At 51.0% G+C, this 21,101-nt stretch overlaps 1 protein-coding gene across 3 annotated transcripts in view; it reads left to right on the top strand.

Annotated features, from left to right (window-relative positions):
• Nucleotides 1–20,135, top strand: part of NEK5 (NIMA related kinase 5) — a 1,893,692-nt gene extending 1,873,557 nt beyond the window's left edge. For all 3 annotated transcript variants that reach the window (XM_069639859.1, XM_069639857.1, XM_069639858.1), the window contains one exon: nucleotides 18,018–20,135. In XM_069639859.1, coding sequence (XP_069495960.1) covers nucleotides 18,018–18,288 — 271 coding nt within the window. In that variant the 3' untranslated portion in view covers nucleotides 18,289–20,135. The remainder of the gene's footprint in view (nucleotides 1–18,017) is intronic.
• The last annotated feature ends 966 nt before the right edge of the window (nucleotides 20,136–21,101 follow it).

Genomic DNA, 21,101 nt, shown 5'->3' with positions numbered 1-21,101 from the left:
AGGGTGCCAGTTTGATGTAGGGTGTGTGTTGGATTTCGGGGGGGGGCATTGAGGTGGGCTCTTATTTTTTCTTGTAGGGTGTTTATTTTATTTATCATAGCATTTTGAATGGTGTTACACCATGCTTCATCTTTTACTGTTTCTTGGGTGTTTGTTGGTGGGGATGCCAGCTCTTTATAGATTGCAAACAGTTCCTTTGACTCTGACTAAGCATTGTCTATTCTGGAGTTGTATGATGAGGATTTGGCTGTGGTGATTTCTTTTTTTGTACTGTGAGGCGAGTGTTTGGTAAGCGTCTAGAGAGGTGGGAGATGGATGGGATTTCCATGTTGTGAGGGCCAGTCGCTTCTTGGCTCTTAGGTCTAGTAACTCTTGTGTAAACCATGAGTTAGAGTGTTTCTTATTTTTCGCTTTTTTCAGCATTAGCGGTGCAATGGTGTCCATGGCTGTTTTTATGGTAGTGTCGTACAAGTCTGCCAACTCTACGGCGTCTGTGGAGAATGGGGATTTTAGGGCTGGGGCTACCTTAAGGAGAGGGATTAGCCTTTCCTTAGTGGAGAGCCTGGAGGATCTGGCCAGCGCTGGGGGAACTGGTTTAGTAGGCATGGGCTTGAGTACCGTGGGGATGTAGAAGTGTACGAGGTGATGGTCAGTCCGGGGGCAGGGTAGGTTGGAGCGGATATCGACGGAACAGTTTATTTCTTTGTTTGTTTATTTTCTCCAGCATGGGGTCTGGCATGGATTCACATGCTCATGAATATTCCCCGTCGTCAGGCTGGGAATCCTCGGTAAAGAAAAAATCAGTATCAGTTTTGTTTCTGATCTGTCTTTCCTAGTAGTAACCAATCACTGATCTCTGCGTCATACTGACCACAGCCAATGACTGCCCTCTACCTAAGCCCCGCCTCTGGCAGCCATCTTCAGATTTGTACCGCACGTTCGAGTGTTGGGAGTCCTCGTGCTTAGCTCTCAAGCTTTTACTGCGTGTTTCGCGCTTTTTCAGGTGAATTTTCACATTTTTTCGGTTAATCGAGCCTCAAGCTCCACCGTTTCTACTCCCGTTAACGGCTATCCGTGGCGGGATTTTCCTACGCCCCTCAAGGGTGAAGATTTCGTCGAATCAACTTCTTGGAGGATTCCAGAAGATTCGCGGCCTACTTCGAGATGGCCCAGGATGCGAGTTCGTCGCCCGAACCCAAGCTGTTTTGCAGCTGCCCTGGATGCGGGCTGCATAATGTGTTTAAGGAAGACGAACATTCGCGATGCCTCTACTGTCTTCATGGGGACAAGACTCATGTAGAGAAGGACTGCCAGTTCTGCAAGAACTTGTCGGAGCGGACCATGAGGGACCGTCGATCCCGTCTCGCAAGCTGGTTGGAGAAGGGCTCGACGGGTGAGAAGAAGAAGAAAGGGTCCGAGCGGGCTTCTAAGTCCTGTGCGGGTGCCCCGGCGACGGGGGCCCAACACCAGGCCAAGCGCCGTGAGTCCGCTGGCTCCGGGAGCGCCGAAAGGTCGGGCTCTTCAGTCGCCAGGCTGGGCCCACCTTCCCCGGCACCGTCAACCACGAGCCAACGCTCCGGTTCGCGGAAGAGAGAGTCCAAGACCCCGGGTAAGCTTCGGGAGAAGCCCCGTCCGATCTCGGAAGAGGGGGAGCGAGGCGTCGCCCCTCCCCCGAAGGAGAATGCCCGGGACGCACCTAAGGTGGTGAGGGCGCCTACCCAGCAGGCGAAGGCCTCTATCGAGGCTATTGCGGCGACTCTTGCCAATCCGGCAGAGACACCGCCAGCGGAGACTGCCTCCGGGACTAGAGTTTCCCTGCCGCCAAGGAGGGAATCCTCTTTTCAGCCCATCGTCGTGGCCGCCATGATGGAAGAAGCGAGGGGTGGCACGGTGTCCTCCTCGAGCTCAGAGTCAGCTTCGGAGGAGGAACTGACCGAGGCCGTGAGGAACCTCGAAGTCCAATTCGAGAAGGTTCGATCCCGTCAGGAAGATCCTCGGGAGATAACCGAGGAGGAAGACAATGGTGAGGAAGAGCGGCCTTCCCTTCCGGCGCAGCCGGATCCTAGGCCTCAGGATGGCTCGGCGGCCATTTTGTCTGCCATCCATTCCTTATGCTCTGAGATAAGGACGAGATTCCCACGGACCAGGCTGGAGGACCCGCAACCTGGCCCGTCGGGAAGTCCTCAGAAAAAACGACAGAGGACCCAACCCTCTCCTCCGCTCGCCTCGTAAGGCCTACAGTTCCCTCCTCATCCTCCCACGAGTCGGGAGATGACGGTGCGTTGGGCTCGACGACGGGTTCTGAGGGCGACGACGACGGAACGGGTCTCCCGTCGCGCGGGCCTCGCAGCCCGACGAGATTGGCTCATTCCATGCCATGATCACCAGGGCATCCGAATTGTTCCAGCTCTGCCCGGAGGAGCAGAGACAGGAAGGTTTCCTCTATCAGCGCCGGGAGGCCAAGAGGAAGACGGTCATTGCGGTGCCCCTAATCGATGACATCTGGGAGGAGGGCCTGTCGGTCCCTAAAAACCCCTCCACGGCACCAGCCAAACGGGACCGGTACGAGAAGAAGTACCGGGTCCCCGAAACCGTGCCCCTGTGCCTCAGGGCCCAGCCAACGCCAGACTTGGTCGTCTCGGCGGCGGCGAAGAAGAAATCGGCGGGGTCAGGAGCCTCGACGTCGAATTCCCCGCCGGACGGCGAGGGAAAGAAGTTGGACGCCATGGGGCGGCGGGTCATTTCGTCGGCGGCGACGACGATCAAAGCGGCCAATGCCCTGGCGATCGTGGCCCGTTACGACAGGGAGCTCTGGTTTAAGCTGGCCCCCATATTGGACTTCCTGCCGGACGACAAGAGGTCCGAGGCCCTGGAAATACTGCAAGAGGGCGAGGTGGCGTCGGACCACGCCATAACGGTGGCAACCGATATTGCCGATACCGGGTTCCGCCAGCTGGGCAACGGTGTTTGCCTACGACACGGGGTTGGCTCCGGGCGACCGACTTCCGTCAGGAGGTCCAGACCAGGGTGTTGGACATGCCGTTCGACGGCAGCAACCTGTTCGGCAAGGCAGTGGACGAGTCCCTCCAAGCCATAAAAACGGACACGGAGACGGCCCGCGCCCTAGGAGCCCTTCAGCAACCACGGCCCTTTAGGAGCTCCGCAGACAGGGTGCCTCCAAGGGATCCAGCGGTGGCCCGTCGTCCTACCGCCAGGCGGCACGCTCCTCGTCTCAGGAGGCATATAGGGGTCACGGCAAGCAGGGAGCGCCTCGCCGCCGTCGGCAAGGTGGCCAGGGCGGCAAGGCCTCCACCTCCAAGCAGGACTGAACCGGCCGTGGTCTCGGGCCCCCACCGAAGCACCCCGGAGGGAGGCCGGCTGACGAATTTCGTCGGCGTGCGGAAGTCCAACTCCACCGACCGTTGGGTGCTGGATACCCTGGCAAGAGGACACTCTATTGAATTCCTGAGGAAGTGCCCTCACGTTCCTCCTGTGGCCAGGAAGGAAAATCACATCCCGCATCTGCTGTTGGAAGTACGGGCGACGCTCAGGAAAGGCACCATTGAGCTTGTCCCGAAGAGGCTCCGGGGCTCCGGGGTGTACTCAAGGTACTTCCTCGTCAGGAAGAAGACGGGCGGCTGGCGCCCGATCCTGGACCTTCGTCGTTTGAACAAATACATCAGATCACAAAAGTTTAGGATGGTCACCCTCCAGCACGTACTGGGACAGCTGGAGGAAGGCGACTTTCTATCGTCGTTGGACCTGGAGGATGCTTACTTCCACGTTCCCATCCTCAAAAGTCACCGAAAGTTCCTCAGGTTCGTCGTCCAGGGACGCCACTACCAATTCAGAGCACTGCCGTTCGGGTTGAAGTCGGCCCCCAGGGTCTTTACCAAGTGCCTAGCACCAGTGGCGGTGCGGCTGCGCCTACAGGGGATTCACGTCTACCCCTACCTGGACGACTGGCTCATCCGCTCAAGGACGAGGGAACTCGCCGTCGAACACACTGCGAGGACCGTCCAGCTACTCACAGACCTGGGATTCGCCATAAACTACCCAAAGTCCCACCTGGTGCCGTCGCAGGTGGCCCTGTTTCTGGGAGTGAAGCTCGATACAGTGAGGCGCCTGGCGGCCCCGTCGGAAGAACGGACGAAGACCATTCTAGGCAAAGTGCAGCGCCTGCTAGCCACGGACGTGGCCAGGGTGAGGTCCATCAAGTCCCTCCTGGGGATGATGTCCTCTTGCATCTACCTGGTGCGCCTCTGCAGACTAGGGATGCGCCCTCTTCAAGAATTTCTCGACGCCAGTTGTATACAGACGACGGGCACCTTCGAAGACAGGGTCCCCCTCAACGAGGTGTTCCGGCGGGCGATTCAGTGGTGGGGCGTTCGAGCGCACCTCACGGCGGGCAAGGACTTTCAGACGCCGGCGTACCAGGAGACGGTGACGACGGACGCCTCCCTGGAAGGTTGGGGCGCCCACACCAGAGATCTCCACGCAAGAGGCCTCTGGCTCCCGGAGGAGAGGCCCCTTCACATCAACGTCCTGGAACTCCGAGCCGTGTTCTGGGCTCTCAAATCGTTCCTCCCGTCGCTCAAGGGCAAGGTGGTGCGGATCTTCACGGACAACACTACGACAATGTATTACATACGGAAGCAGGGAGGCACCAGATCCCCAGCCCTATCCAAGGAGGCACAGGATCTGTGGCACTAGGCGGTCGCCCAGGGGATGTTCCTGGTTCCCTTCCACCTGGCAGGAGAAAGCAACACCATCGCCGACTCGCTCAGCAGGGAGCTGCGCGCGTGTCACGAGTGGGAACTGCGCCAGGATCAGGTGGATCAACTCTTTCGACGATGGGGCAAACCCCAAATCGACCTGTTCGCAACAGCGACGAACTCGAAGTGCAAGAGGTTCGCCAGCAGGTTTCCCCAGCCGAGAAGCATGGGCGATGCGTTCTCGTTCCCCTGGGACGGTCTATACCTGTATGCGTTCCCTCCGTTGCCGTTGCTGCTTCGACTCATCAACCAGCTCAAGAGGTCCCGGTGCAGGATGATCCTCGTCGCACCAGCGTGGCCGAGGCAAATCTGGTTCCCGGACCTTCTGGACTTGTCAACGTCCCCTCCCATCAAGCTGTCGGCGGACGTGGACCTTCTCTCCAGAGAAGGAGGCGCCATCTTCCATCACGACCCGGCGTCGCTGAACCTACAGGCTTGGCTCCTGCAGCGCTAGAGTTTGGAGGCTACGATATACCGGCCGATTGCAGAGAGGTTCTTGCAAAGGCCAGGGCGTCCTCGACTCTCAAATGCTACGGTCATAAGCGGAAGAGGTTCTCTATCTGGTGCCGTGCACAGAAGATCAACCCCCTACGGATTACGGCCCCTCAAGTGCTGCCGTACCTTCTATCGCTGGCAAAGGCTGGGCTAGCCCATGCCTCCATTAAGATTCATCTGGCGGCGATCTCCAGATATACCAGAACCACAGGACGGACGTCCCTGTGGTCCCATCGACTGGTAAAAGAGTTTATGAAAGGACTGTTCCGTTCGTTCCCGCCGGTGAAGGCCCCGTGCCGGCGTGGGAACTTAACGTGGTGCTGACCAGGCTCATGGGGCCCCCATTCGAGCCGATGCACTCCGCACCTATGAAGTTTGTGTCATGGAAGACTGTGTTCCTGGTGGCCATTACCTCCGCACGACGAGTGGGAGAGATCCAGGCCCTATCCTGCAAAGCACCGTACTTGACTTTCCATGCCTCGAGGGTGGTGCTTAGGACGCACCCCTCCTTTATGGCCAAGGTGCCGTCGGACTTCCATCTTAACGAGCCCTTGGTGTTATCTGTTTTCTTCCCGTCTCCTTCGTCGCCGGCCGAGAGGACTTTGCACTCGCTGGATGTGACTAGAGCGCTGAAGTTCTACGTGTGTCGCACAAAGAGTTTCCGGAGGACATCACAGCTGTTCGTGAACTTTGGACCTGTGAATCAAGGGAAGGCTCTCTCGAAGTCTTCTATTTCCAGATGGCTCTCCGGCTGCATCATGCACTGTCACCGGTTGGCTAACTGACCGCTGCCAGGCCGTCCGAGAGCCCATTCGACCAGAGCGATCGCTGCTACTTTGGCGTTCTTATCTGGTGTGCCCCTGCTGGACATCTGCAGGGCTGCTACGTGGAGGTCGACGCACACCTTCATGAGATTCTACTGCGTCGATCGGGATTCCAGGGAGGAGTCCAGGGTTGGCCAAGCAGTGCTGCGCAACCTGTTCGCTTAAGGTGAGCCTGGTGAGGAGGTAAGAGATGCTTAATGTTGAGTTTTTTGTATTGCTTAATGTTGAGCCTTTTACCACCTCCCGTGGTTGTGCATGTGCGTACTGCTATTTAATCTTATATTCATGAGCATGTGAATCCATGCCAGACCCCATGCTGGAGAAGGAACAAGTTACTTACCTGTAACTGTTGTTCTCCAGCATGGGTCTGGCATGGATTCACATGCGAACCCTCCCGCCTACCCCTCTGCGGCTCTTCACTTGGTCATACTGCCACTTCACGTGCTACCAAATCTGAAGATGGCTGCCAGAGGCGGGGCTTAGGTAGAGGGCAGTCATTGGCTGTGGTCAGTATGACGCAGAGATCAGTGATTGGTTACTACTAGGAAAGACAGATCAGAAACGAAACTGATACTGATTTTTTCTTTACCGAGGATTCCCAGCCTGACGACGGGGAATATTCATGAGCATGTGAATCCATGCCAGACCCATGCTGGAGAACAACAGTTACAGGTAAGTAACTTGTTCCTTATTTCTATAGTGCTCCGGACCCGGGAGTAAAAGGGCGCTTAGTACAAATTACAAGGCACAGTACATGGTAGTAGGCAGTGATACTAGACAACAGTTAAATACAAAATGTACAGTCAGTGGCGGTAATAGCGGTAATGGTATAGTACAGGTTGCATGGCACAGTACATTGTGATAGTCAGTGATACTAGCAACAGTTATATACAGAGAGTGGCGGTAATAGGGAGTAGTCATAACAAAAATGAGACTGTTGTGGTCAGCTAGCCAGTCAAATATACGCCCTTTCACATGGGTGGGGTCTGTAACTCTTTGGATGAAGCCCATGTCGAGGAGTGCCTGGTCTAGGGCTTTGCTCTGTTTATCTTGAGGGTCTTTAAGACCTAGGTTAAAGTCGCTTAGGAGGATAGATCTGTTGTTATTTTTCTGGTTCTCCCCAACTTGGTGTGGGAGGTTGGCTTGGGAATCTAATAGTGGGCCAGGGGAGTGGTAGATGAAGAGTAAGGTGATGGTGTTGTTGGGAGATAGAGCAAGTTTGTTAGTGAGTCCATGTGTTCATCTACTGATGAGCTGATTTGTCTAATGGTGATAGTCTTTGGCGATGAGCGCTTCACCACCTTCCTTGTTGAAGGTTCTGTCCTTGTGGAACATATTGTAGCTTGGGGGAAGGGGGAGAGCAAGTCTGATGGAGGGACCAGAGCCAGCATGTAGCCAGGTTCCTGGGAGGGTTTAGGATGTCACGGTCCAGATCAGTGATCAGGTCGTGGATATCAGTGGCATGGGCTGGGAGAGAGCGGCATTGATCATTGCGCATTGCATTGGGGGGGCCTTGAGTGGTGGTGTGAGGGGCTATAGGGTTGTGCAGTGTGGGGGGAATATCTGAGTTTCGTTTGGTAGTGCTCCGACCGTGTCTGGTGCAGCTTCCCAAGAGATGGTTTCTAAGTGGTGTAGACCTTGGGAGTGTGCTGGGCTTCATGATGTGTTTTGTGTGGGAGTGAGTGTTGTCTAGTGGGATGTTGGGAGGTGTAGTAGTCATGTCGGAGTGGGCAGGGGTTAAGTTGTGTAGGGCGGGGGGGCACAGAAAAAGGATGGCAGAAAGAGCGTGGGTGGTATTCTTGCTGTGTGTGGGAGTGATTTGTCCACTGAGTGCTGGGGTGTGGGAGCATACTAGGCTGTCTGGGTAGCTGGACACGCAGGTGGTGGTGCTACAGGCTGTCATGGTGAGTGCGCAGGGTACTCAATTACTGGGGTCCTGGGTATTAGTCCTTGTGTAGAGGGCTAGTAAACAGGGTGCATAGAGGAAGGCTAGTTCAACATGAATGCAGTAGGACTGTGGAGGCCGAAACAGAAGGGCCCATCCCAGAGAAGGAAGGAAGATAGGCATTGGCACAAGGCCAAGAAATGGTCCCATTGCCAGAGCCACTTATCTTCCTCTCACAAGAAGAGGTGTCACTGACGCCGACGGGACTCACTCTTCTTCCGAATGTGGTAAGTCGCCTGCAGGGCCGGCGTCCAGAGCAGAATGGGAGGACTTTAAGTCCCAGATCTTAGAGATGTTCAAGAAGGCGGCTGTGGGTGTGGGCCAGCCCCAGATACAGCAGGCTCCGGTAACTTCAGCAGTGCCCGTCGATTCCATCTCCATAGCGACACTGATTTCGACACCCAAAACCAGCACCAATGACAATAATCAAGGCGATATCGACCCCATTTACTCGGCAGCTGGCGGTACCAATTGTTTTACCGACCAAGCAGACCCGATAGCCTTGGCTGAGGGACTGCATGACGTCAGCGGACTGGAAACATCTCAGGATATCGAGATGCAACAGGCCCACCCTTATGCCGATACCAATGCAAAATTCAGGGCTCTTGTTGATAGGGTGGTTGATACCGTGGGGTTGAACACTCCAGTTCAGCCAGTCCTGGATTATGAACTTATGGACATTCTCGATGAAGGTCCTGCCACAGAAACGGCTATGCTTTTCAACACGACTATCACCGACCCCATTGCCTCCTTATGCCAGCATCCTTGCACTATACCTACGGTTAACTCAGACCTGACAAAGATTTATAGGCTGGCAAGAAGGAATCCCTCATTGCTCTCCTCTGAACCGACACAGGGAGGTTTGGTTGTACAGGTAGTCAGTGTCCACCAGGCCTGCCACTTTGACACTAAATTTGCCAACTGATAGCAAAGGCAGGAAAGTGAATGCCTTGGCAAAGACATTTTTCTCCTCCGGGAGCATGGCATTGAAGGTGACCAATGTCTTGTGTGGCTTTGCAAAGTACTCTTTTGGATTGTGGAAGGCGGTTGTGCAGGCGTCCCAGTATATCCCTGAAGGGGAGGTGCGGGTGCCTTTCCTGCAGTTGGTGGACGACGGAAAAGAGGTGGCCAGACAGTCTTTGCAGACGGGCCTGGATGTGCCAGACTGTGTTGCATGGTCAATGGGCTTAGATATGGTTCTCAGGTGGCAATCATACCTGCACTCCTCTGGGTTCTCTCCCAATGTTCACAATAAGCTTTGCAGGATTGCTTTTGATGGGGAGGCCGATGACTCTTTGGGGAAGTTCAAAGAGTCCAAGCTCGCCACAAAGTCGCTCAACCTAGCTGTGCAACACCTGGCCGAACCTGCGTTCAGTTTCTCTTCTAGGGGCAGAGGATATAAGTGCTACGTTCCCTAAGGCAAGAAGGCTCCGCTCCCGCAAGCCAGGCAAGGCGTTTCCCACACTTCGGAAGGGGTAGGGGTACCTCTAGAGGCCATCACACAGCAAAATGGCTGGGTATGCTCTGCCCTCAAAGCAGCTTTGATTTCTCCTCCCACGACCTGCTGGTTGGAGGATGGCTGACTGAGCATTGGGTCCAATGGCGGGAGATTACCTCTGATGCCTGGGCTCCACAGCTTGTGCAGTGGGTTTATTGTATGCCTTCCTTTAGAAGGGTGCTGGATAGGCCACCACCACCTTCTATCCAACCAGAACAGGAGCTCCAGGAAGAACTGGGAGCCCTGCTGTTGAGGGGTGCCATGGAAGAAGTACCGCCCAGGCAGAGAGGGTTGGGCTGGTATTTCCTGGTGCCCAAGAAGGGGGGAGGTCTCCGTCCCATCCTGGACCTCAGGGCTTTGCTCAGATACCTGAGGAAAGACAAATTCAAGATGATGACATTGAGAGAGATTCTCCACGCTCTCAAGTTGCAGGACTGGCTGCTGTCGATAGATCTTCAGGACACTTACTTCCATGTGCCGATACATCAGAAGCACAGGGGACAAGCACTACCAGTGTTCATGGTGCTCCCCTTTGGGTTGACCGCTGTACCAAGGGACTTCACCAAGCTCATGGCATAAGTCGCAGCTCACCTCAGGAGATCTGGTGTCTATGTGTTTCTGTACCTGGAAGACTGGCTGATCCGAGGGAGGTCGACAGAGCAGGTCTTGTCCCACCTCGGGGACACCTGCTCAAAACTCCACAAGCTGGGCTTCTCCCTGAACTTGCAGAAGTCCCACACGCCACCAGCTCAGAGGCTACAATTCATCGGAGCAGTCTTAGACACTTAGGCAGGGAAGGCTTTTCCTCCAGAGGAGAGAGTAGCCTGCATGGCACAGATGGTACAACCGTTTCAGGAACGCGGCTTCCTTCCTCTGATTCTTGGGTCTCATGGCCTCCTGCATTTCTCTGCTGCCAGAGGCCAGGCTGCGAATGCAATCTTTACAGTGGCTCCTGCAGGGTCACTTGTCCCAGTACTTCAGCACTTTGAGGGACGTTCTCGGAGTGTTCAAGTCCGGGATCAACAACCTTTGTTGGTGGACCAACAGCAGCAACATGCTAGCGGGGAAACCCTTCTGGCCTCCGTGGCCTCAGGTCAAAGTGGTCATGGATGCGCCCCTGAAGGGTTTGGGTGCTCACTGCGGGGACTTGCAGGTGAGTGGCCTTTGGTCAGCAATGGAAGCCAGGTGGCACATCCACAGGCTGGAGTTTCGAGCCATCAGGTTAGACCTGAATGTGTTTGCTCCTTCTCTGAAGGGGAAGCATGTCCTGGTCTTAACGGACAACACAGTGACCATGCACTACCTAAACAAGCAGGGTGGCGTGCGCTCCTTTCCCATTTTCAGGGCAGCGATGCAGCTGTGGTTCTGGCTATGGGAGAACCAGGTCTCAGTAGTTCATCTCGTGGGGACAGAGAACATTTTGGCACAGCACAGTCTCACATGAGCGGGAAGTATGCCAGGAAGTCCTAGGGGAGGTCTGCGCTCTCTGGGGTACTCCAGCGGTAGATCTGTTTGCCAGAGAGTCCAACAGGAAGTACAGACAGTTTTGCTTGAAGAATTCTCAGCGAACGACCCACTATGGGATGCGTTTCTAGTGGACTGGACATTTCCTTTCCACTATGCCTTCCTTCTTATCCTAGTCATCCCGTGTGTTCCCAGGAGGTTTTGAGCAACCCTGATCTTGATCGGCCCGGATGAGGAGGACATGCTACTCGGACCTTTGGTACTCGGACCTTCCGTACTTGACCATCTTCTCACTTCTCCGTTTGCCTCGCCGCCCAGATCCTAACCCAGTCGGAAGGCCGGGTGCTACACCCGAACCCGGAATCCCTCAACCTACATGCGTGGCTCTTCAGAGGATGAAATGTGACTGCAACCTCTCTGAGGAGGTACTCGAGGTGCTGCTGGCTGCACGCAGACCGTCAATAAGATCACTGTATGCGTGCAAGTGGAGAGGATTTGAGGCATGGTGCAGGGTTTGCGAGTTTGACCCATCTCTTGCCCCACCACAACAGTGGAGTTCCTTCTGTCACTGACCTCTTCAGGCCTTCAGATCACCACAGTGAAAGGATACTTGGTGGCTCTGTCTGTGTTCAAAAAGTCTTCGGATCAAGGATCTTTCTTCAAGATTCCGGTTATAGCCCAATTCCTGAAAGGCCTTGTGTATACATTTTCGCCTGCACCCTTTGTCGTCCCTGATTGGGATTTGAATCTGGTCCTCCCATTCCTCATGGCGAGCCGTTACATTCTTGCTCACTGCGATTATTGATCTTCAAAACCTCTTTCCTCGTGGCCATCACTTCAGAGTCAGCGATTTTCAAGCCCTGTCTTGTAAACCACCATTCCTTCATTTTTTCATGAAAATGTTTCTCTAAAAGTGAGGCCCAGGTTTTTGCCTAAGGTGGTGTCTGAATTCTTCTCCCACAGGCAATTGATTTGCCAGTGCTTTATCCACCTCTGCACCCCTCTAATGAGGATGAACCTTCATCTTTTACGTCGCCAGGACAACCAAGTACAGGAAAGTCGATCAATTGTTTGTGGCCTTTTCTGTATCCAGAAAAGATGTGGCTTTATCGAAGCAGACAATCTCGCGTTGGATCACGCTATGTATTGCTGAATGCTACCATAACGTGGGCATGGAGTTGCCCCAGAGGGGTTTCTACCTCTACGGCACTGCATAGAGGAGTACCGGTCTGGGACATCTGCCGGACCACGGGCTGGTCTTCCCTTCATACATTCATGAAGCACTAAAGTCTGGACGTCATTTGTGGGGCCGACACTCGCTTCGGAAGGGCGGTGTCGCTAAATCTACTGCTGTAAAGCTTTCATCTGGCCTCCGTTATTTCAATTGCTTTGGGAATCTATCTGATGAGGAATCTGCGGGAGAAAGGCAATCCATTGAAGGACAAATTACTTGCCGTAATGTTCTTTCTGTGGATTCTTCTCCCACAGATTCCTCATCACCCCTCCCATCCTTCCCCGCTAAGAGAGCATCTGCAGTAGGTGGTTACCTTCTCTTGTGAAGGAAGTGGTACGATGGTTCCAGGGTCTCTCGTCCTCTGCTTGGTTGCAAATCGCATGCTGCTGCTTCTTCGTTCTTTAAAAGACAAAAAAAAGGAGGTTATCTCTATTATATTCCAGTTGGGATTTGATTTTTTTCTTATATCTTGTTGGCTCTTTGGCCATCCTTTTCTTGCTAGTTTTCCTCTGCAGTGGCTGAACTCAGGGGAAAAGGTGGGAACTGAGTTACGGGGGCATAGTGATGCAGTATATGTTCAACACCCAATGTCCTGTCCGGAGCAGACGATCGAGCACAGAGTCAAGACGGATCGACGGCTAATTTGAGGTTCACTACGCCCCCTGTCATAGTTTTTTCTGAGCAGCTGAAGGTGGAAGGGGATATATATCTGATGAGGAATCTTCGGGAGAAGAATCCATAGAAAAAGCATATCGTTAAGTAATTTCTCTATCTCAGCCTTCTATGGACTCCACCAGGAAAGCGATCATCCAACCACTCGTCATCATCCATGGTGCCTCCAGACCAGGAAGGCAGGAAGCTTGATGTGGCTAGCAAGCGCAATAATTACACTGCAGCCTCCACCATCGAAGCCGCCAACGTCCTTGCCATCCTGTCTCAATACGAAAGGGAGCTGTAGTACAAGCTCGGGCCCATCCTGGATTTCCTCCCTGATGACAAGAAGGCCGAGGCCTTGGCCCTCTTTCAGGAGGGAGAGGTGGCTTCAAACCTTGCCATTCTAGTTGCGCTCGACATAGCAGACTCAGGGCTCCGTCAAATGGGGAATGGTGTGGCTCTCCAGCGTCAGTGTTGGCTGAAAGCCACAAACTTTCACACGGATGTGCAGGGAAAGGTTGTGGACATGCCACTTAATGGGGACAACCTGTTTGGAAAGGCGATGGATGAGACTCTCCTGCCCATCAAGTCTGACATGGAGACTGCACGCTCTTTGGGGACCCTGCAACAGAGGAGGTTTTCCTTTCGTTCCCTGAGGGGAAGATTCTCCAAGGAGTCCACTACCCCTCTATCAGCCCTCCTGCTCCACCACCCAGGAAGCCTACAGGGACCACTCTCAGGCCTCTGGCAGTGGCGGCCAATGTTGTTGCCGTCCACCATCCAGGACGCAGATGCCCAAGCAGGCCTGAATTGGCCATTGAACCACACCCCACTTTCCCACCCCAATGGGAGGCCGAACCTATCGAACGTTGTCAAGCAGCAGAGAAAGCTCACCATGGATAAATGGGTGCTGGACCTTCTTTAGCAAGGGCACGCTTTAGAATTTAAAGACCGGTGCCCCTGCATTCCTCATGTCACCCGTCAAGAACTTCACATGGCCCAACTGCTACAGGAGGTTGAGGCCATGTTGCGAAAAGGGGCAATAGAACCAGTCCCTCAGTGCCTCCGGGGCTCTGGAGTGTACTCCAGATACTTTCTGGTAGGACGGTGGCAACCGATCCTAGACTTACGATGCTTAAACAAGTACCTAAAGTCCCAAAAGTTCAGGATGGTCCCGTTGCAGCACGTGCTCGACCACCTGGAGGATGGGGATTTTCTGGCAACTCTCGACCTGGAAGATGCATACTTCCACATTCCCATTAATTGCAAACCCCAGAAGTTCCGGTGTTTTGTCTTGGAGGGGTGGCATTACCCATTCAAGGCCCTGCCCTTTGGCCTGAAATTGGCTCTTAGAGTATTCACAAAAAGCGTAGCTGCGGGAGCAGCATACCTATGCTGCAAGGGAATACACGTCTACCCTATTCCGGGGTAGGTTCAGGGGCTGTTGCCCATCACAACAGTTCGGTCCATCAAATCCTTGTTGCGCAGGATGTTCTCCATCAAATCCTTGTTGCGCAGGATGTTCTCCTGCATCTATTTCGTACCCTTTTACAGGCTCCAAATGCGGCCACTGGAGAAATTCTTGGACGCCAGTTGGCAGCAGGTCACAGGCACATGGAGAGACAGGATCGCCCTCAATCAGGTGTTCTGTCATTGGTTGTCCATTCTTCCACATCTGATTTGAGGAGCTCCTTTCCAGATCCCTCCATACCAGGCTACAGTCACTACCGATGCCTCTCTGGAGGGTTGGGGGACTCGCACGGTATAATCTCACGAGACATAAATGTCCAGGAGCTATGGGTGGTTGTCTGGGCTCTCAAGTCATTCCAGCTTCAGGGGAAGGTGGTGCAGATCTTCAGATAACACCACCACCATGTTTTACATCCGGAAGCAGGGCTGGATTGATTGATTCTCTTTCTCTCTCTCTCTCTCTCTCTCTCTCTCTCTCTCTCTCTCTCTCTCGCTCTCTCTCTCTCTCGCTCTCTCTCTCGCGCTCTCTCTCTCTCTCTTCCCTGTGGCGCAAGGCCATTCATCAGGACATGTTCCTCGTCCCCTTTCACCGGCAGGGCTTCAAGAAAACCATTGCAGACCTCGCTCAGCAGGGAGCTGCGGACCTGTCATGAGTGGGAGCTTCAACAAGCGCAGGTGTCTTATCTCTTCGTCAATTGGGGTCTTCCCCAGGTTTACCTCTTTGCAACAACTGCCAACTCAAGTGCCAGAGGTTTGCCAGCAGATATCCTCAGTCGAGAAGTCTAGGGGATGCCTTCTAGTTCCCCTGGGACAGGCTTTTCCTGTACGTCTTTCCTACTATTCTGCTACTGTTACGTGTGATCAGCACACAGACGCTGCCATTGTAGGATTATCCTCATCGCACCCACGTGGCGGGGGCAAATCTGGTACTCGGATCTGCTCCATCCGTCAGTGGTTCCGGCCAACCAGCTGCCTCCACTTCCTGACCTTCTCTCCAGAGAAAACTAACAATCCTACACCGTGACCCAGTGTCACTCAGCCTCACAGCCTGGCTCCTGCAGCCTTAGAATTTGGGAACTATATCTTGTCTCTGGAATGCAAGAAGATCCTGGCCAAGGCCAGAGTTCCCTCTAGGTTTTCCTTCTACAGGCACAAATGGAAGCGCTTCACAGTGTGGTGCAGAGCGCAGAAGATCACACTGATACGGATAACGGCTCTGCAGCTCCTCCCGTATCTGCTCTCGCTGGCTAAGGCTGGCCTGGCTCACGCCTTCATTAAGGTTAATCTGGCAGCCATATCCCAGTACACACGGGCACTGGGCAAGCTCTCCCTGTGGTCACATATGCTCATCAAAGAGTTTCTCAAGGGTCTCTTCAGAACTTTTCTACCGGCTTGGGAGCTGAACTTAGTCCTGTCTAGGCTTATAGGCCCTCCATTTGAGCCAATGCATCAGGCCCCTTTAACATTTCTATCGTGGAAGACCGCTTTCCTATGGGCTATCACCTAGGTCAGGTGGGTCGGGGAGATTCAGGCACTATCCTGCAAGCACAAGCAGCCATATTTGTCCTTCCATGTTACCAAGGTGGTGCTGCGGACTCACCTCACCTTCATGCCAAAGGTTCCATCAGGTTTTTATCTCAACAAGCCTTTGGTGCTGCCAGTGTTCTTTGCGAATCTACGCCTGCTGAGAGGGCGTTGCATTAGCTGGATGTTGCTTGTGCCCTCAAGTTCTACCTGGCACGCACTAAGGACTTTTGGAAAACGTCTCAGCTGTTTGTCAATTTTGGGCCTGTGGGACATGGCAGGACCCAGTCTAACGTTTCCATCTCCAGGTGGATCTCCGGCTGTATCATGCACGGTCATGGTCTGGGCAACAGAGCCATCCAGCAGCTACACCGTTTCTCTCTGGTGTTCCCATGCTAGACATCTGCAGGGCTGCTACGTGGAGGTCCACTCACACCTTCACAAAATTCTACTGTGTCGACAGGGGTTCCAGGGAGGAATCCCGGGTCGGCCAGGCAGTGCTACGACACTGGTTTGTTTGTTCACGGGGTAAGTGTATTGCTTCTGTGAGCCTTGCCAAATTCTGTGGTTGTGTATATGTACTGCTGTATAATCGTATTCATGAGCACGTGAATACATGCAAGATCCCATGCTGGAGAAGGAACAAGTCTTACCTGTAACTCCTGTTCTCCAGCTTGGGTCTTGCATAGATTAACATGCGAACCCTCCCTCCTTCCCCTCTGTGGGTCTTCTTGGTTCATACTGCCACTTTACGGGTGCTACCAGATGTTAAAATGGCCACCAGGCGTGGAGGTTAAGAGGACGAGTGTCAGTGGCTGGGAACAGTATGACCCAAAGGACATACATAGGCTAGAGGAGACAAGCAGTTTTAAGTTTAAAGCAAAACTGCTTTCTTTTTAGAGAGGATTCACAGTCTGATGACGGGGAGTATTCATGAGCATGTGAATCCATGCAAGACCCATGATGGAAAACAAGACTTACAGGTAAGTAACTTGTTCCATCTGTTTTCAATCTTTTGGGAAAGGGACCTTAATCGAGCTTTCACATTCACTTTAAAACCAAAAAAGCAAGACACATGCTACAATCCCACCCGTGCACATATTTACGAGATTGAGAAGCCTCCAGGGAAGTCTGTTGGGTTATTTGCACAGTTGGATGTTTCATGGTTTGGACATTCTTTGACCGTTGCCAAAAGGAAAAGCCATCTGTTTTACTTGTTTAGTTCTGAGGGGAAGGCCCAGTGGACGGGCTATGGTGTAGTGATCAGTTGGAACTGTCCTCTATTGTGTAATGCTCCCCCTACTACGTGACCCTGAGTTAGAAGCTCAGAAAGTTTAGGTAGTCAAAGACTTTATGATCATCATGACCCAGTATTGTGAAATCCCACTCCCCTCTCCTGTGGACAATCTAAGTGCCTGCCCATGAAAGTATGCACTACCCAGCTTTTAATCTTTCATGAGTAATAAGACGATCATGTGCAAAAGTAGTACTTTGATAAAGGTTTTGAAATCCAAATTTAGTTTTCAAACAGCTTATTCATAAAACAGTAACATGCTTTTAAGAAGATTTGACAAAGTCTCTAAATATCCCTAATCTGCCCTAAAATAACTGTATCAACCCAAAAGATCGTATCTAGAGGGTCGTAGATACGGTTTTGTCGCACTCGGCATAGGTCTAAATTACTGGATCCAAAAGTACTGAGGTAGGTGAGCGAGGGTTGCGGGGGTGTCCCCTGCACTTCTAGTTCGGTATTTTCAGGTTCGGGGGCTGCGGGGGTGTCTGCCACATACAATAAACAATGCGGGGGACAAAAAAAAGAAAAGCTCGAATTGCAAAATGCACCAGAGTGGGCCTCAGTATTTTGCATTTCGAGCTTTTCAGCTCCCTTCTTTTAACGTACATCCAAATTAACAAACCAAACACCTAAATATTGGGAAAAGATGTAAGGACTGTATCTGAAAATGTAACATTTAATAGGATTGTAAACAAACGTTTGCACAACTGTTGGGGCTCTTATGTGTAACTTTAACTAACTCGCTAGCATTCATATATTCTAAACTTTTTTCATTAGCCTTTCCTGTTGCCGGCTGCTTGTTTACTTTTCTGTTGTAATTCTGACCATTTAACACTGCAGGAATTTTGAAGAATCTGATGACGAGCTGAGAGAAGAGCTGGTGAAATCGCTGGAAAAAGTTATACTTCCTAAAGACGAGACATTGAGAGATGGAATAAATGTGACCGAAGAGAAGATTCAAGAAGAGCAGAAGCTTCCAGACGAGAAGCCCCCAGAGGATAATGCAGGTCCAGAAGTACAGAATGAAAACCTAGTCAACGAAATGCCTTCCGTCACTGAAGAGGATCCGAATAACAACCCAGCGTCATCCCATATCTGTGCTGTGGAATGATAGGAGAGAGATGCAAGTGTATAGCGCATGCTAGATGAACTTTTCAGAGTAGAGCCTATAACCGGTATTATCTGTACATAAATCATGAAACAGTAGAACTGTGTAGCCACCGCCATTGCTTAAGATTAGAGTTCTCTGAAACCAAGGTTGGAAAACGACATACCTATGCGGTTACGGTAGTTGTCCAATATTTAAACGTTTAAGTGCACCTTGATAAGAATAAGGCCTTATTGCTTTGTATTGTACATAAACACTGTATATACTTTGTCTAACTTGACATTATTGATTAGTGTATTTATTCATATTGTTAGCATTTTAGCCCATTAAACAAGCGATATTTTTGTAGCACACAAATATGAAGTAAATCATCTAAAGTACTGTTCCCCATAACCTCTGTGAGGGGAAGAAAAAGTAATTGGGCAACTGAGGAAATAGACCTTCAATTATGGAAGATCAGGTGAGCCGTTTCAGTTTGCAGTGGTGGATTGGTTGTTGAAGAGACTGGTGCCCTAATCACTATTGCATGCTCCCTTCAGCTTTACGATTAGGAACAATTAACAGAGACTTTCAAAAGAGTATCTAATGCGGTTATTTCGTTTTGATAGATTAAGGAAAATCTTCTGGATTACAGGGAGCCCCTAACATTTCCACTTGAAAGGAGTGCTATGGCCCCAACCATAGTTGGGGCAGGTTAAATATTTCCTGGTAATGAGCACTAGCGACTAAGTGTAGCGAGGGTATCCAAAACAACCAATGCGAATTTTTGCAATTTTTTAATAGAAGTGCTTAAATTGTGCATTTTTAGTAGCCTTGAAGTGAAAAATGTGTTAAAAAGCCACAGAGTTTTCAATTGTATATGCAGGGTAACACTTGAAAACAACAATAGCTCCCAGGTCACCAAACAAGAAAACAGGAACATTTTCCAGCACATTTTCAGGAGGCTGCTGCCAACAATATATGCCAGCATTTCAGGTGTACGAAGAACGCATCCATGATGGCTTTGCTCAATAAAGACAGTACTATCAGATAATGTAAGAACACCCTTGTCTTGGCTTGACCCAATGCCAGTATTGTGACTGTATATACCTAGGATGGCTCTTCTTAATACGTTTAAGGCCAGTACTGTCAGCCTGGCAGTACCAGCCACTGTAAGAACACAACTATGATGGCTTTGCCAAGAATTACAAGGACAGTATTGCCAGCCTGTCAGTACCAGCCACTGTAAGAACACACTACATTCATAGTATGGAGTTGAGTGACAGGAACTCGCTCCATAATACAAATAACATTTACTGGTTGGGAATGTGCAGGCCCCAAAACCTGAAAAGGAAGCAAGTGGGGGGTGCCCTAACACCCTCTATATGTGAACCACCCCCACGCCTCCATCTTGGAATCTCGGCAGGACAGCAGGTTCTGATCAATCCGCTACCCAAAATCAGGTTTTTTTTCAGGGAATTGCTGTTGTTCAGGCTGCAATTCACAACAGCTGAAAACTTCATAGATTTCACATTTACCTTTAACATTTGAAAATGGCAATATCGTTCTTGTATATACCTGTTCAAAAACAGACCCAACTTGCCAACAATGGTTTGACAGATAGGTGCATGCCCCTGAATATGATGCATGGGTTTGGGATCAGTGTAGGCAGTTCTAGGCAATACATGTATAATTATGTTTTATTATTGTTCAATTTAAGCCATATGTACTTAATGCAATTAGATAAGTAAGCAGCATTTTATTGTATTTATCTGTCCCCAAGACGACTCTCCAGAATCATCCGTAAATGTATGTAACGAAAGGCTGTACGTGAACTTGGGTTATTAAAACTAAATATATATCTTAAATGACTTGACTCTACACTTCCGTTTTCTACTGCTTTGCTACCTTGGTCTCAGGCTAAAGCATGTCAACTAAAGACCAGTAAATCTGTTACGCTAACAACAGCCATCAAACCATTTCAGGTTTGCATGAGTGAGAAGAGTGGTAATGTGAACAGGCCACATCAATCGAGTTAACATTTACAGGTAAGTAGTGTACCCAGAACCTTTACCACATGCTATATGTAGTTTCCTACTATTTCGATACACCGCCAGAGCAGTTGATGTTGGGAAGTAGGGTGAAATGAACACACACAAAAATGATTCTTGAAGAATTATCTGACAAACCTGCCATTAGCCTCCGAGTCAGAATTCATAGAGTTAAATATGTGAAAATATACATAAATGGCCAGATGGTTGCTTTCCGGGGCACTATCTAATATCAGCAATATAGACTGCTTTAAATATGGTGGTGCCAAAAGGGCCCTTAACTCTTTACAAATTCCCTTAAAGTCCCTATATATAACCTTAAAAAGACAGGGGGGGCAGCTTTCCTGTAATGGCAGCACAGCTATGGAACTCCCTGTCTTAAGATCTGACTAATCTTTCTTCAGATTCAGAAAAAGAACTAAAAGCTGGCTCTTCACTAGGGACCTCTAACCAGCTTCAGATTAGACGGCCACACTCATTATTGCCTGCATTGCCCGTACAGCCTTGTAAATATTATGTACATATTGATTTATAACTATTAATTCATTATGCAACTGTGTAACTTGCTGATTCTTCTATTAGCAACATTGTATTGTAAAAAGTACCTTATGCAACATGTAACGCGCCCAGATACCCCCGGGCTTGGAGCGCTATATAAATATATAAACAAACAAATAGGCTCTTTAAGCAAATCATACAGGAATGCAATTCCCTAACCATCACGAAATCGACATTTCATTGCAGCCCTCCAATGCAGATTTAACAATCTGCCAAACAAAGATACTA

This window comes from Ambystoma mexicanum, chromosome 7q (assembly GCF_040938575.1).
Source record: "Ambystoma mexicanum isolate Mex_15411 chromosome 7q, UKY_AmexF1_1, whole genome shotgun sequence".
NCBI classification, from domain to species: Eukaryota; Metazoa; Chordata; class Amphibia; order Caudata; family Ambystomatidae; genus Ambystoma; species Ambystoma mexicanum.
The sequence above is the reverse complement of the archived record's forward strand: the minus strand, read 5'-3'. Positions and strand labels throughout refer to the sequence as shown.